Source organism: Nanorana parkeri, unplaced genomic scaffold, assembly GCF_000935625.1.
Source record: "Nanorana parkeri isolate BGI_ZX_2015 unplaced genomic scaffold, ASM93562v1 scaffold10, whole genome shotgun sequence".
In the NCBI taxonomy this organism is placed as follows: domain Eukaryota; kingdom Metazoa; phylum Chordata; class Amphibia; order Anura; family Dicroglossidae; genus Nanorana; species Nanorana parkeri.
In genome coordinates this window covers 2,846,569-2,863,349 of record NW_017306278.1, presented here as the reverse complement: position 1 = coordinate 2,863,349, position 16,781 = coordinate 2,846,569, and the positions used below count along the sequence as shown (strand labels likewise).

At 48.4% G+C, this 16,781-nt stretch overlaps 1 protein-coding gene across 1 annotated transcript in view; it reads left to right on the top strand.

The window, feature by feature from the left end:
- The first annotated feature begins 313 nt into the window (after positions 1-313).
- The window catches only part of CTR9 (CTR9 homolog, Paf1/RNA polymerase II complex component), a 26,848-nt gene continuing 10,380 nt past the window's right edge, over positions 314-16,781 (top strand). Inside the window, exons 1-21 of the mRNA XM_018555412.1 lie at positions 314-437; positions 1,331-1,429; positions 1,654-1,893; positions 2,729-2,846; positions 2,930-3,019; positions 3,559-3,707; positions 3,899-4,006; positions 4,270-4,377; positions 5,391-5,627; positions 5,717-5,806; positions 5,886-6,014; positions 7,254-7,437; positions 8,938-9,026; positions 9,113-9,298; positions 9,707-9,794; positions 9,898-10,046; positions 10,621-10,737; positions 11,076-11,221; positions 12,114-12,185; positions 12,291-12,426; positions 15,602-15,748. Of these exons, the coding sequence (XP_018410914.1) occupies positions 393-437; positions 1,331-1,429; positions 1,654-1,893; positions 2,729-2,846; positions 2,930-3,019; positions 3,559-3,707; positions 3,899-4,006; positions 4,270-4,377; positions 5,391-5,627; positions 5,717-5,806; positions 5,886-6,014; positions 7,254-7,437; positions 8,938-9,026; positions 9,113-9,298; positions 9,707-9,794; positions 9,898-10,046; positions 10,621-10,737; positions 11,076-11,221; positions 12,114-12,185; positions 12,291-12,426; positions 15,602-15,748 (2,727 nt within the window). The 5' untranslated portion in view covers positions 314-392. The remainder of the gene's footprint in view (positions 438-1,330; positions 1,430-1,653; positions 1,894-2,728; positions 2,847-2,929; positions 3,020-3,558; positions 3,708-3,898; positions 4,007-4,269; positions 4,378-5,390; positions 5,628-5,716; positions 5,807-5,885; positions 6,015-7,253; positions 7,438-8,937; positions 9,027-9,112; positions 9,299-9,706; positions 9,795-9,897; positions 10,047-10,620; positions 10,738-11,075; positions 11,222-12,113; positions 12,186-12,290; positions 12,427-15,601; positions 15,749-16,781) is intronic.

Genomic DNA, 16,781 nt, shown 5'->3' with positions numbered 1-16,781 from the left:
CAAAGGGGGATTTTGCTGGTCGTGGCGCCTCAATGAGTGGGCTAATTTATTTTTACTAATTGGGTTCTAATGAGAATATAGTGGTGTTATATGCTCATTTTACATACAAGTGCCCAGTGAATAACTTGCTTTGTATACAACGATACAACTCAATGGCCTGCTCAACCTAAAAGATGTCCGTTCACAGCACGAGCGGCGACATTTTAAACACACGCAAAGCACGTCACACGTTCATATCCAGGAAGAGGCGTGTCCACCTCTGTGTGCCGTACACCGGGATTCGCGAGTTTCCCCGTAGCCCCCCTGACGTCACTTCCCGTTTTCGGAGAAGCTCGCTTCTGGTGTCTGCTGAAAGTGTTTGCGGGCTGCTCGGAGCTCCCATCGGCTGCAGGATGTCCCGCGGCTCTATCGAAATCCCTCTGCGGGATACGGACGAGGTGAGCGCCTGAAACCCATCCACGGCCTGACCCCCTTCCTGTGCCATAACCAGTGACCCCCCCATATCCACCCTCTGCCAGACCCCCAATATCTCCCCACTGCCTGACCTCCTTTTTGGGCGACCTCTGACACCTCCCCAGTTTGTCTCCCTGCTGCGCAACCTCTGACACCCCCCCTCCCCGAACGTCTCCCTCTACTCTGGCCCCCAATATCTGCTTGCTGCCTGATCTCAACCCTCAAATATCTACCCAGTCTGTGACCTTTCAACCCCACTTCCTGCTCACTGCCTGACTAGGGACTTCCAATGACCTATTACCCAAATTACCCAACCCTTGTCCGACTTGTGACCCTCCAATACCTCACCAGTATCTGCACCCAGTGCCCATCCCCCTGTCTGAGAAATGACCCCAGTACCTGACCCTTAACACCTACTCTTTTCCTGATCTCTAAACGCAGATATCTACCCACTGTGTGAACTCTGACCTGCAGTGTTCTTCCAGCCTGACATCTCTGATCCCCTATATCCATTTCCTGATCTGTAACTCCATTACTATCAGATCATTGACCCCTTTACCCCCCCCCGCCCCCCCCGATACCTAATTATGACTGATGTCTGACCCCCCAGAACCCATGTACTGCTTGGCCAGTGATGCTCCCCCCGCTTTTCTTTCCCATATCTACAGTTCCTAATCTCTGATTTCAAATGCCTACCTGACCCCAGTACCCGCCCAGTAACTTACCTTTTCGTCTGATCTCAGATCTTCATAAACTTAGCACCCCAAAACTCAAAGCTCCGACGTGAACCTGCTCAGACCATGCACAGCAGACCTGAACCTTTCTGACCTCCAGTGACCTGGACCTACACTCACCCCTCTTTGTATCTCTCTCACAGGTCATCGAGCTTGATTTCGATCAGCTTCCAGAAGGAGATGAAGTTATCAGTATCCTGAAACAGGAGCACACTCAGCTGCACATATGGATTGCCTTGGCGGTCAGTATTTTATCACACTGCTCTGCTGTTTGCTCTCCTCAAGTGCGCTCCTCACATCGGCCTCTGTACCAGAACAATAGAGGAAGATGCCCTTTAGGATCTCTGGTGGCCGCCATCAGCGCTGAGGTTGTGGTTTGAGGCCGCACCAGTAAGGAGCTTACACTCTAATGTCCCCACCTGCAATGGGCCACGTTGTGTAATACTGTTTCTCTTTCTCTCTCCAGTTGGAGTATTTCAAGCAAGGAAAGACGGAGGATTTTGTGAAGCTGCTGGAAGCGGCTCGCATAGATGGCAACTTGGACTACAGGGACCACGAGAAAGACCAGATGACTTGTCTGGACACTTTGGCGGCCTACTATGTCCAACAGGCTCGCAAGGAGAAGAACAAAGACGGCAAGAAGGAGCTGATCACACAGGCCACGCTGCTGTACACGATGGCCGACAAGATCATCATGTACGACCAGGTGAGTGATTCTTGGTTCCGACAGCTTCACAGTTTTGCAGGTTGATTTATCCACATGGGGGGGGGGGGGGGTTTAGGGGTTCTTGGCTTAGGTTCTACAGTTCAAGCAAATGGTAACATATCCCAATATCTGCAAGGGAAGCAATTCTGCTTCTCTTGCAGATATTGGGATATGTTGTCAACTGTCCTTTTTATAAGGAGTTAGAAAGGTTCATACACATGGAGGGCTGCATATCTACCTAGGAAAAAGACTCTTGCATCAAATTCAACTTTGAGGGCTAGTTCCCACCAGCCTCAGTGCGTACCGGCCAAAATCGGGCCGGGAAACACAGGCTGGTGTAAAGTAGCTGTAAACAGAACCGGTTACATTGCATATTCATGCTCTTGATAGGGAACCCCCACCCACTTCTCGCGCTCTGTCGCCGCTCCATTGGCCCCTGTATTTCTGTGTATGGATAGGTATGTGATTTGCCCCCCTTTCCTCCATGATGCAGTTCTCTGGGCAGATTGGCCGATGGCTAGGCCTGAATATTGTCACAAGGGAAGCCTCATTGGGCAAAGTGACACATTAAATTTTAACTCCCAAAATTTTGGGCAAAAGGAAGGTAGAATAGAACCCCCTTGGACACAATAACTGTATCGAGGTGTAGCTGTGGGCCCACATAGTGGGGAGGGGGTTATAGCATGCCCGTTTATCCAAATGGAGAAGCAACTTGTTCTATTGGGCACTTGTGAAGGGTAGTTGCTAAGTTAACACTGGGTAGCGGTATGCTCTGTTCTCCACATTAATAACTTGTATTATCACTACTGATGATTGTGATTTTTGTTTTACCCAGAACCACTTGCTGGGAAGAGCCTGCTTCTGTCTCCTAGAGGGAGACAAGATGGACCAGGCTGATGCCCAGTTTCACTTTGTGCTTAACCAGTCTCCTAACAACATCCCAGCCTTGCTCGGTAGGTGATTAGGGTGACTGTTTTATTTGTACACCGTGGTGTGCTCTGGAATCCTGTTCTTCATAAGCAATGTTTCTTTGCAGGAAAAGCTTGTATCTCATTCAACAAGAAGGACTACCGAGGGGCCCTTGCCTACTATAAGAAAGCCCTACGCACCAACCCCGGGTGTCCAGGTGAGTGGAGTACTATATATTACCTGCTGCTGATGGCTTGTAGCATTCTTCCTCCCTTCATTGCCCACTAATGGGGGGCACTCTGCCATTTTATATACAATGAGGGGAGTTTATCAAAATCTGGAGCAGCTGTGCATGGCAACCAATCAGCTTCTCTCTTTCATTTTCAAATCTTAACTGATCAAACTGAAGAGAGAAGCTGATTGGTTTCCATGGGCTGCTGCTCCAGTTTCTATAGATTCCCCCCCAATGTGTTCTGGGTGAACAATGTTGCGGGTGACGCCCCAGTGGCCAATACTTCAAACGGGAACATTGGTGACCTTTTTGGGGTCACTGTGCAAGCTGCTTTATTTGGTAGCCATATGATGATGTCACCTTTTTTATGTGACTTTGTGCCTGTGCATGGTGTTCCTGTGAGATGTTGGGGTCCCCTGTCTCCTGTTGGTGGTTTGTAGTTTGTCAAGTGTTGAACATCCGAAATGTACAAAGCTTTCTGTGTGCATTGTATTGTCTGATATGAATGTTTTGTGCTCCTGCAGCTGGCGTTCGCTTGGGCATGGGCCACTGTTTTGTAAAACTGAATAAGCTTGACAAGGCTCGTCTGGCCTTTGGTCGTGCTCTGGAGCTTAACCCGAAATGTGTCGGAGCCCTTGTGGGCTTAGCCGTCCTTGAGCTGAACAACAAGGAGGTAAGTGGCCATATGGTCTTATTGTTGTATACAGAAGCCTTATATGTGGCATTTATATTCTAGATAGGAGCACATAACCAGGCAGGATGAATATCACCTAGTACATACTTTTTTTTGTTCTTTTTTGTATGCTTTTTGTTTTCTTTAGTGAACCAAAATTTGCAGTTTATTTATATTGTGTTTTCCCGCAGGCCGATTCTATTAAAAACGGTGTTCAACTACTATCAAAAGCGTACACCATCGACCCGAGTAACCCTATGGTGCTCAATCACCTGGCCAACCATTTCTTCTTCAAAAAGGTGAGACACTTTGAGGTTATTGTTCTTGCCGAGTAAATTATGTCACTATGCCCGATTTTACGAACTGCCTTAAAGCGTATTTCCACTTTTGCAGGGAAATTTGAGAAAACCCCACTATATGTGCGATTTCTAACACGGCATATCGCCGCCCCCCCACCCCACCTTCCTTTCCTCGTCGATTGCTTCACATTGAGCTGTAATTAAAATATGGATAATGAAAATGAGTTGCTTTGCCACGTTACTAATTGGGTTTTCTCCTGTAGGATTACAGCAAAGTGCAGCACTTGGCCCTCCACGCATTTCACAACACGGAAGTTGAAGCTATGCAAGCTGAGAGCTGCTACCAGTTGGCCAGGTCATTCCATGTACAGGTAAGATGGTGTGGTCAGAGTTCTGATGCTCACCAGTGAACTAATTTAGGGTAAACAACCCCTGTCGGCACCCTTTTGGATAGCATCCCTTGATCAGCTGATTGAAGGAGCCGATCGGAAAATCTTGTAGCGAACAGTGCCAGTGTAGCAGCCAATGAGCTGGTGGCTGCCGTCAGAATGCATTGCATGCAGCGGGAGGTTCCACGAACAAGCTCTTAAAGGAGAACTATGAGGGGAGTGCTTTTCACTCACCTCATAGTTCTATCCAACCTGTGACAATGAGACTGTCCACAGGTCGGCTCAGTAGATCGGGAGGTGAGCGAACACATACTGGCGTTCGCTCACCTTGCGATCCTGTCACGGCTCTCTGCCGTGACAGGGGAGGGGCTGGATTCCCCCCGCTCCGATCCGCCAGCGCTGACTGGTGGATCGGACGTGGGGAGGAGGCGGCTACAGCTGGCTCTGCCTCTAGATAGGCAGAGCCTGTCAGTCACGCAGCTGGCAGATCCCGGCATAATTGTCGGGATCCGCTTCAGCTGCGGCGTCTCAGTATACCGCGAGCAGCAGATTGCGGTATACTGAGCCTAGGGTGACGGGAGGACGCTAGTTTGTGTGCTCCCGTTACCCTAAGGAGAACTATGGGGAAAAGACTTAACCTCATAGTTCTCCTTTTTAAGCATTGATGGAGGAATCTGTAATATCTTTCCGCCCACGAGTTGAAAGCAGCAAATATTACAGTGTATGACCAGTTTTAGATCAGGGATAGCCAAATCTGGGGCCTCCAGCTGTTCCCATAAGACAAGACTGACAGCCACAGGTATGACTCCCAGAGACATATGCATGATGGGATTTTGTAGTTTCACCGCAGCTGGAGGGCTGAAGTGTGACTACCCCTGTAAGCTCCTATATGGCAGGGACTGATATGAATGGTACAGTATGTAAAGTGCTGTATAAGTTATTAGCGCTGTTTAAATGCCTGTAATAATCACACTTGTGTTGTCTCTCGTATCCAGGAGGACTACGACCAGGCATTTCAGTACTACTATCAGGCCACGCAGTTTGCAGCAGCCTCTTTTGTGCTGCCGTTCTTCGGCTTGGGCCAGATGTATATTTACAGAGGTGATAAGGAGAACGCAGCACAGTGCTTTGAAAAAGTCCTGAAGGCCTATCCCAATAACTACGAGACCATGAAGATTTTGGGCTCCTTGTACGCCGGCTCTGATGATCAAGAGAAACGCGACACGGCAAAGGTTTGTCTGTGCTCTGCATGCGCTGTAAGCAGAATTTGTATGATCATGTGACCTCTGTATTAATAATGCCATCTCCCATGCGGTGACAGAGCCACCTGAAGAAGGTCACGGAGCAGTACCCTGACGATGTGGAGGCTTGGATTGAGCTTGCACAGATTTTGGAACAAACGGACATACAGGTGAAGATGGCTTTCTTTGTTTTTATTGCTCCTCTAGTGTGTAGTTTTGTGGAACTAACCGTTTTTGTTTTCTTTATAGAATGCCTTGTCTGCGTACGGTACAGCCACGCGGATTCTGCAGGAGAAGGTGCAGGCCGACGTGCCGCCGGAGATTCTTAATAACGTGGGCGCTCTTCATTTCCGCCTAGGGAACCTGGGTGAAGCTAAGGTATCATCCTTTTTACATTTTTTTTTTTTTTATTGAGTTTTGTAACAATTTGACACTGATGATGATCACAGGTAAAGCCTTACACATTGTGTATAATCATTTGTTACATTCATGACGTTCTTAATAGCAGGAAAAGTATTAGTATGCGGTCTACAAATAGATATATTCACAAGTTAAAAATTACAGTACATGAAATAATCCATTATTGGTGAGGCTCTGTTAGTGTGCAGGGAAAAGAGATCCTATTGTCCTTTAAAGCTAAATTTTAAATATTTTCGTCAATGGCCACAAAGGATATAATTCCACTGTGTGTGCCAACTGCCTTTGCAAACATGCTTATTGCCTTGTAAAAGTAGCATGTACATCATCACTGGGCTGTACATAGCCTGTGCAGAGAGCAGAGCTATAAGCGAGGACCCAGCAGGCACCACCCACTACAGGCTGCCTGCAGAAAACAAGAGGGGCTGGAGACCAGACCAGTTACGCTGCACAAGGAGAAAGGGCAGCAGTGACCGCGGTCTTTATTACAGGAGGGGGGCGGAGACGAGACCAGCCACCCTGTTCAGGGAGAGAGAGCAGCAGTGAGCGGTCTTTATGACAGGAGGGGGGCGGAGACAAGACCAGTCACCCTGCACAAGAAGAGAGCAGCAGTGAGCGGTCTTTATTACAGGAGGGGGCGGAGACGAGATCAGTCACCTTGTACAAGGAGAAAGAGCAGCACTGACTAGTCTTTATTACAGGAAGCTCCAAGTCTCTCACAGATCTGGTAGAAATGCACAAAGCTCACCAAGATTCAAGAATAATACACATGACTCTTGTATGAGGACAATATTTGCTTATCTCATAGTTGAATATTTATTTTTACTGTTAATTTATAAGAGGACAACACTTTCCACAGTGCTGCACAAAGTAAGGGGTATAGCAAAAATATTCTAGGTGAATGCATGCAGTTAAAGACAAGTGATCAGGTTGGAGAGAGAGATTGTAAATCAATTAAATCTTTTGGAAAGTTTTTTTTGAGTTATGTTTGAAAACTTAGTGGGGGCCTAATGGTGTATAGAAGGGAGTTTTAAGGAGAAGAAGCAACACATGACATGTTTGTGAGGTGTGGGGTGACCAGGGAGGAAGAACAATTTAATATCTCTTGTATTTGGCTTTCATAGCAATCAAAGTGAATAGGACGGAGCTTGCATGTCTAAATATCAAAGTGTAAGAGTTGGTGGCAATACTGTTTTGTAGAAATACTTCTTGGCCTCCTTGGACCGCGCCAAAGCAGAAGCCGAACACGATGAACATTATTACAGCGCCATCTCCGTCACCACCACTTACAACCTGGCCAGGTTATTCGAGGCTCTGTGCGAATTTCACGAATCGGAGAAACTCTATAAGAACATTCTGAGAGAACATCCAAACTACGTGGACTGTGAGTGGCGGCCTAGCTGGTGTCATGTACTGTAAATCTCAATGTGAACTCCAAATTATGATCGTATGCTAATCCTGGACAGACGGCGAGCTGTTGAAGTTGTAAAAGGGGAAAAACTTTACATCTACTCTACTGTGCAGATATAGGTAGATAGTGGCATTTACAATATGGGGTAAACCCCAAGCCGGTATCTCCAAGGAAGTTGCAGTGATGAGTTCTTTAGGGGAGATCATGGAAAGCATAGAGTAAGAAGGGAGAGATGGCAGTCATTAGGCAAACTAACTGGAATAAGCAATGGTTGTAGTGCTCAAAATCTGTAAATGATAAAGGCACTGTAATCTGACCGGCAGTGCCGTAGGGGAACATGGAGCCGGCTTCCCGTGCGATCAGGAAGCGGCGGCGAGTAATGACCTGCCTCCCGGCTTTCTGATTGGCCGAGAAGCCGGCTTTCCAGCCAAATCAGGAATTGGGGAGGTGGGTTAGTATTCACCACCGGATTCCTGATTGGTTGGGAAGCCGGTTTCCTGGCCAGTCACAATCAAGCCAACCAAACTGCAGCGGGGCGGTGGGTAAATTACTTGCCGTTCGGCTTCCTGATTGCCCAGGAAGCCAGCTCCATGCCAGCGGAAGCACCGGTATTGGTATTTGGTATCAGCGAGTACCGAAAGCAAAGTATTGGTATTCGCTACCAAAAAAACAGGTATTGGTGCATCCCTAGTTTATTGATCTCTAGCAGTGTAAGACTTTGCTGTTGTAGCCATATCTGCACGATACAGTGCCATAGACTTCTATAGGGCTGTGTCTTGAGGCCAGAGATGTTCAGAGACAGTCCCATAGTGGCTGTAAAGCATAGTCGCGGCCAAGAGAATGAAAACTTGTGGCACTGGAGAAGGGGTTTGTTTTACAATGCACTTACCATTTAAAGCAGAACTTCATCATGGCTATGCAACTATGCAGCCACTACCCCACACCCCCCTCCCCCCAGTTCTCCAAAACACATTGCAAATACCATAAAGTTTGGTCTAAATTTGATCCCTGGAATACTTCTCTAATTTGGGACATCGTCTGCCAAAGGCAGGAACTAAATGGCAGCCTCATGGCATGCAGCTGTGTTAGGTGGGCTGCCACTCAGGGACGGCATGATTCAGTTCTCTATAGCGGTGGTTAGACAGGTGACATTGGCATGGGTGCAACCAGGGTGTTGTCTGTTTTGTAAGTCAATCCAATAGCTAGGATGATGCTGGGAACAGATACCATTCAATGGAAATGGACATTAGATGGCCTACATTGGGGGTCGGGGGGGCAGTTGTCTTATAGTGAAGCCATGAGGGATGGAGCTGGCTGTCTAGGCATCACAACAGAGAGCACAGAACAAAATAAGGCAAAAAAGTGACCAATTGTAGTTTTTAACGATAATTGGTGGGAGAAGAATGGGGGTAAAAGTTGATCAGATCGAAAATCGTGTATTCTTTAGCCAAACAAGATCTTTATCTCCATCAGGTTATTTGCGTCTTGGTGCAATGGCTCGAGACAAAGGAAACTTCTATGAAGCTTCAGATTGGTTTAAAGAAGCCCTGCAGATTAATCAGGTACACTGATATTCCTAGACAGGTCTCCATCTTGTGGTCAGGCTGCGATCTGTGAAGTGACTGTATTACTTGTTCCTGCGTTTTAGGATCATCCCGATGCCTGGTCTCTGATCGGGAACCTGCACTTGGCCAAGCAGGAATGGGGCCCGGGACAAAAGAAGTTTGAGAGGATTCTGAAGCAGCCGTCCACACAGAACGACACATACTCCATGTTGGCTCTGGGCAACGTTTGGCTGCAGACTTTACATCAACCGACCCGTGACAGAGAGAAGGTATTCACAAAGCTTTGTGCGACGTCACTGTCCATCATGGAAGAATCCTGGGGAATGCAGTGCAGGCAACATCTCATAAGCAGACACTCCAGACCATTGCAAGAGCATCCCATGAGTCTGCTCTGTATTCCTCAGGAATCTTCCAGGAAGGAGTGACATCATCCCCGCACAGGCACCGCGGCTGGAAGAGGCATAAGCCCTAACCATTTTTCTTTTATAAGTTCATTTACACCTAATAATGGGAGGGCAAGGGAGCCCAGACAATGGAAGCAGACCTTAAATTTTACTGCAAGGTCCACTGTAAGGATTTCAAAGTCAGCGTGCATAATTTACTGTAGGAAGGCTCCTCGTCTGTTATATATGTTGTGGATTTTCATGTGGGGTTTTTTTTTTTTTTCCCCCATTTAGGAAAAGCGCCACCAGGATCGTGCATTGGCAATATACAAGCAAGTGCTCAGGAATGACTCCAAGAATCTCTATGCAGCAAATGGAATTGGTAGGTCTCGGGCTCTGTGGTTCTGTGCACTGTGTAGGTCTCTGCAGCCAGGTGGGTCTTCCACAACATCTGAGCCATGATCTATTCTCCACCTTTTATTTAGGAGCTGTCTTGGCACACAAGGGCTATGTCCGTGAGGCCCGCGATGTCTTTGCCCAGGTCAGAGAGGCTACGGCAGATATTAGCGATGTCTGGTTAAACCTGGCACATATCTACGTGGAGCAGAAACAGTTCATCAGTTCTGTGCAAATGGTATGTTGGGTGAAGTCTTGGAAGACCGTGCGGCATCAGATGCTATAAAATGATTGTCTCTGCCAATAATTGAATTGGTTTTAATAACTTGCTCTCTGCTTCCCCCCTCTCTTCCCCCCTCTCTCCCTCTCTTCCCCCCTCTCTTCCCCCCTCTCTCCCTCTCTTTCTCTCCCTCTCTTCCCCCCCTCTCTTTCTCTCCCTCTTTCTCTGTCCACCTTCTCTCCCTCTCTTCCCCCCCCTCTTTCTCTCCCTCTCTTCCCCCCCTCTTTCTCTCTCTCTCTCTCCCTCTCTTTCTCTCCCTCTCTCCCCCCCTCTCTTTCTCTTTCTCTCCCTCTCTCTCTTTCTCTTTCTCTCCCTCTCTTTCTCTTTCTCTCCCTCTCTTTCTCTCCCTCTCTTTCTCTCCCTCTCTTTCTCTCCCTCCCTCTTTTTCTCTTCTCTCTCTTGCTCATCGCTCGCCTGCTAGACCATTAAGGCCGTTCACAAACGGCCATGGACGTAAGGTAGTTAAACAACTCTTATGTGCATTATTTGCATTCCAATAGTCACATTAACAAGCACTGTCCTCTCTTGTTAGTATGAAAACTGTCTGCGCAAGTTCTACAAACACCAGAACACCGAGGTCCTGCTGTACTTGGCCCGAGCGCTGTTCAAATGCGGCAAGCTGCAGGAGTGCAAGCAGATATTACTGAAGGTAACAATTTGTCCGTATCTCGGCATCTCCTGGTCATTTTGATATGCATTCTTACTGAGCATAATCTCTACTTATGTAGTTTTTTTTTTTACATTTTGTGCTCAGTCTGAGTTGCCCACATTTAAGACCGGTTTATTTTAATGCTGATTTGTCTCTGGCTTCCTATAAAATGGGCAGTCTGCACTGGTAATGGGTTACTTGCAGTGCCGGAGGTAAGTAGCAGCATGATCTCCTAGGCACATATTATGAGACTCGGTAAATTATATTTGTTCCCAGGATATCCTGTGGACAGCATGTTGCAGCTTGTTGTACTTACATCACATCCATTTAAACCACAGGCTCGGCACGTGGCGCCCAACGACACTGTCCTTATGTTCAATGTGGCCCTGGTGCTCCAGAGACTAGCAACGTCCGTACTGAAGGATGAAAAGAGTAACTTGAAGGAAGTATTAAACGCTGTAAAGGAGCTGGAACTGGCACACAGGTGAGGCGGATGTCTTGAATAACAATAGAGACCTGTATGCCGTACACTATAATATACCTTCATTGTCATGAGGCTTTTACGATATAAGGTGATGGGGACTCATCACTACTTGGCTCAACAGCTTTGACTTATTTCTGCTCCACAGGAGCTTACACTCCAATGCCCCCACTGCATTCATACAGTCCAAATGTATCAAAATCAATCACTATACTTGTCCTTCAAACTGTATGTGAACCCTGACAATGGCCTTCTCTTATTTGGTCTGGTAAATGTATTTATGTTAATGGAGAACTATGAGGTAAGTGCTTTTCACTCACCTCATAGTTCTAGCCGACCTGTGACAATGAGACTGTCACAGGTCGGCTTAGTAGATCGGGAGGTGAGCGAACACATACCGGCGTTCACTCACCTCTCGATCCTATCACAGCTCTCTGCTGTGACAGGGGGAGGGGCTGGATTCCCCCCTCCCCGCTCCGATCCTCCAGCGCTGACTGGCGGAACGGACGGGGGAGGGGGCGGGTAAAGCTGGCTCTGCCTTTTAGATAGGCAGAGCCAGCTGTCAGTCACGCAGATGGGCGGATCCCGGCACAATTGTCGGGATCCGCTTCAGCTGCGGCGTCTCAGTATACCGCGAGCTACAGCACGCGGTATACTGAGCCTAGGGTGACGGGAGGACGCTAGTTTGTTTCCTCCCGTTACCCTAAGGAGAACTATGGGGAAAAGACTTAACCCCATAGTTCTCCTTTAAGTCAGATAATGGGAATCACACTCTGACAATGAATCCCCTCTTCTAATTGTGGCAGCCGCCGCATCCAAGGACTGGTCAGCTGCAATATTTTTATATTTCGCTTCTCGGGTGCAGATGCAATATTGTTACATTTTTATTTTCTAGATATTTCAATTACCTGAGCAAAGTCGGTGATAAGATGCGCTTCGATTTGGCTCTCGCTGCCTCGGAAGCCAGGTATGTTAAACCACCTTGTTTTGTCCTGTAATCTTATGCATTGGCTGTGAGAATAAGCGGCTATAGACCACTGACCATATCGTGTGTCGTTGTCCCGCATTGCAGGCAGTGTTCCGATCTCCTGAGCCAGGCGCAGTACCACGTGGCCCGTGCCCGTAAACAAGACGAGGAGGAGAAGGAGCTGCGGGCCAAACAAGAACAGGAGAGAGAACTCCTGAAACAAAAGCTTCTAAAACAGCAGGTGGGTGCCAACTGGCATTTTTGTACTGATATGATGCATTATGGGTATTTCAATGTTTGACTCCGGATGATGCAATAGTAAATGCAGAGCCCAGATTCTTAATCGGGATGAAAGATTTGTCCTTTACATGTTTCAGTAGTTTATTTTTCATACCTAAGATTTTTCCCTGGTTGGTATTAGCATTATGGGCTTTTCTACACACCTTTTGCTATGTTAGCTGTAATCCTAATCAGCCGGTATTGGAAACAATCCAAGCATCCCTTGCAGTTATCGGGTTGTGTAGGCTCCAACTACAGAGCAATAACCCATCCTGTATAGCAGGGCTCGACAAATCCCAGGTCGCCATGGCAACTAGAAATTGTGGCCTGGCACCTCGGCTTTTGTCAGCCTCCTCTGCCGCCACGTCATCTCTGCTCCCCCTGTTCCCCTCCTCGTTGGGAGCCAGCTGCATGCTGCGATCTGTGTCCCCTTCGATCCCTGCTGCTCTCCCTGCCTGCATTCGCAGAGGCAGAGGGGAAACATATAGCGGCAGCTGGCGGGGAGGAGAGACCGCTGTCAGCTACTTTGCCCACCCCCCCTGTGCCTCCTCTTCCACTGGATGGGAGACTTGTCGCCGGTGGTAGGAAGCCAGCGACAAGTCTCCTATCCAGCGGCCAGGAACAATAACCATCCTGCTTTCTCCTTCAGGTCCCTTCTCTGCTGATTGACAGCAGGCATTGGGCGGGTGCAATAGCCAGCCTGTAGTGGCTATTGCACTTTAAAATAGCCAATAGCAGGCTGGCTGCTGTACTTGCATTCAGCTGCCTCAGCAAGCAGCTGTCATTCCCCAGCTAAAGCTATTGAAGTGGAAAGGTGACACTAGGAGTCTTAAGAGACCCCTAATGTCACCTTTTATAGAGAACCTGTCATCTCTAATGTGCTATCACATAGGGGGCATGTGAGAATATACTGTTCTGACCACAACAGTAACATGTGTACCAGTGACATATGAGGAGAGGATTCATAAGCTTAAGTGAACAAAGCAAGAATAAAAAAACAGAATGCATGTTTAACGTTCTAAAAGGGACCCCATAACCGTATGCAAAGTTTGAAGGTGTTATCAGTACACGGTAGCCATTGATAAAGGAAAAAACCGCTACATGCATGCCTTGGTAGTTCAACCGAACTCGTATAGTAGTAAAACAGAAGGCAAGGATAGTGTGTGGTCTATATGATTAGGTTGTAGAGCAGTGGTTCTCAAACTGTGGGTCGCAACCTACAGTTGAGGGGGTCCCCACGTGCCTTGTGCTGCTCTAGGTAAAAGGCTCCTCAGCCTCCTACTAGCCTGATAGTGTCAGTTCTCCTAGATGGCGCTGCAGCAGCGGCCAGAGAGGATCAGAGAGAGGGGAGCAGGCAGGAGTGAGGGGAGGTGAGTGATCACCAGAGAGCCCGCACTGGACGCCACCCAGAGAGTCCCACTAGCCACCCAGAGAGTCCCACTAGCCACCCAGAGAGTCCCACTAGCCACCCAGAGAGTCCCACTAGCCTCCCAGAGAGTCCCACTAGCCTCCCAGAGAGTCCCACTGGCCTCCCAGAGAGTCCCACTAGCCTCCCAGAGAGTCCCACTGGCCTCCCAGAGAGTCCCACTAGCCTCCCAGAGTGTCCCACTGGCCTCCCAGAGAGTCCCACTGGCCTCCCAGAGAGTCCCACTGGCCTCCCAGAGAGTCCCACTGGCCACCCAGAGAGTCCCACTGGCCACCCAGAGAGTCCCACTGGCCACCCAGAGAGTCCCACTGGCCACCCAGAGAGTCCCACTGGCCACCCAGAGAGTCCCACTGGCCGCCCAGAGAGTCCCACTGGCCACCCAGAGAGTCCCACTGGCCACCCAGAGAGTCCCACTGGCCACCCAGAGAGTCCCACTGGCCACCCAGAGAGTCCCACTGGCCACCCAGAGAGTCCCACTGGCCACCCAGAGAGTCCCACTGGCCACCCAGAGAGTCCCACTGGCCACCCAGAGAGTCCCACTGGCCACCCAGAGAGTCCCACTAGCCACCCAGAGAGTCCCACACAGATACTAGCATTGGTGCATCCCTAAATTTTACCTTTTGGGGGTCACCACAACCTGGCAAATGTTACCAAGGGGTCCCGGCCCTAGAAAGGTTGAGAACCACTGTTGTAGAGTATATGAAAGGTTGCTTTCAAGGGTTCAAACATGCTCCAGTCCCCCCAATCTTGGTAAGTTTAGCAGGGCCACCCCTGGCCTCGTATGTTGTTCTATAGAGGGGAAGGACAGCATTTCATCATGCATTAGTATCCAAGGGTGCGGTGTAAATCCAGTATTCTAATACCGTCTACCAGGAATAAAATGGAACTAGTCTCGGAAAGCTCTTTTGAGCATTTCTAAGACTTCTCTCCCCAGACACCCCTAATAGACACCACTTTGGATTTACAAATATTGGGAATGTAAAAGTTCTGTGAAATAAACTTCATAAGATGAGACCAAAATAACGCCAATCGTAGGGCAGTTCCTGAGCATATGTACAATATTCCCATCGGCCCCCCTGACACTGACGATATAAGGGGCTGGCTTGAGTCTTTGGCTGTCTATATATCTTTGGATGTACTAACCATTTTGTCCGGCAGTTTTCTGCTTCCAAGTGACGGTAACCTCTGCCTATGCTTGGGGTGGAAGCCCCGGGTATGGAAAGGTTTAGGCCCCGTTCACACTGAGCGATTTTATCGTGCGTTAATTCCCGCAATATCGCGGCTATTTACCGCGCGATATCGCTCTCCAATGCTTGGCAATGGGGCAAAGGGTCCTGCTGTCGCGGGTCGTGCGTCGCTACAGTTAGGACCCTTTTTTTGAGCGCATTTTGCCGCGATTCTATCTTGCTCAATGCAAGCATTTGCGCGATATCGTGCAAAATGCAAATCGCGCCGTGTGAATGGGGCCTTACTCTGAGCATATATGACACTTGCATATGACTTGGGTAGAAGGCGATCAATCGTCCGCGGCCTGCCGGTACAGTGCTTTAAAAAAACCGGGAGATGTTTTTATTTCATTGTGCGATCATCTCGGCACTGCGAACGTCTGGCCAAAGTGCGGCAAAATCCGACCAGCTCTGGCCAGCCGCTAGCGTCCTATGGAATGATTCTTGCTCTGTATCTCATCTCGCATGACTTCTTACCATTCCAGGAAGAGAAACGTCTCAAGGGAGAGGAGGAGCAGAAGAAGCTCTTGGAGCAGAGAGCTCAGTACGTGGAGAAGACAAAGAACCTCCTTCAGTTCACTGGGGAGATGGAGACCTCCAAAGAAAAGAAGCGCGGAGGAGGAGGAGGAAGGGTGAGTTCAAACTGCCTTGTTATGTGACCATTTTGTGAGCAGGGTCCATTGAAGATCTCATTTAGCAGTGTCGGTACACGTCAGTTTTTTTCTTAAAGGAGAACTGAGGCGAGTGAAAATCGCTCATCCTCATAGTTGGAGCCGACGTGTGACAATGAAAGTGTCACACGTCAGCTCAGTAGATTGGGAAGTGAGCGAACACATACCGTCACTCGCTCACTTCTCCATCTCTCTGCAAAGAGCTGTGACTGTCAGTCACGGCTCCCTGCAGGGATCACTCTCCGAGCCTCCAGCGCTGACTGGCGGAACGGACGGGGGAGGGGGGCGGGTACAGCTGGCTCTGCCTCTAGATAGGCAGAGCCAGCTGTCAGTCACGCAGCTGGGCGGATGTCGACAGTAATGTCGGGATCCGTCCCGGCTGCGGCGGTCTCGGTATACCGCAAGCTGTAGCTGGCGATACACTGAGCTTTGGGTGAACATATCAAAGTACACACCATCGCCGTGGTGATGGTGTGTACTTTAAAATGTTCACTTTAAGCCTGATGAAGGGGACCCTGTGTGGCCCCCGAAAGCGCTTGACTCTACTTTGAAGGACTTCTGACAAAAAATGGAGATTCACTAAAATCGACGTGTTTGTCATGCTGGAGTGCTGGTGACTTATCTTTACAACAAACTCTGCTTGATGCGGCGCCATCCGCGGTCATTGCGAGCACCCACTTTTGCTTATGGGAATTCCGGTAAGGTGTGCTACAGGACTTTGGACATTTATACTGAGCTTTGGGTGACGAGAGGACGTTGGTGTATAACCTCCCGTGACCCTTAGGAGAGCTATGGGGAAAAACACTGACCCCGTAGTTCTCCTTTTAACTATAACTCAACGTCTAATTTACCTGGCAAAATATATTTTTTATAAAATAGAAGGTTTTTATTCAGTACACTTTATTTTTAAAAAAATTTCATTTATAGGTAGAAATATATACAGAAAAAAAACCATACTTATTATAGAATCTATTAAATATATTTACACGTCTTT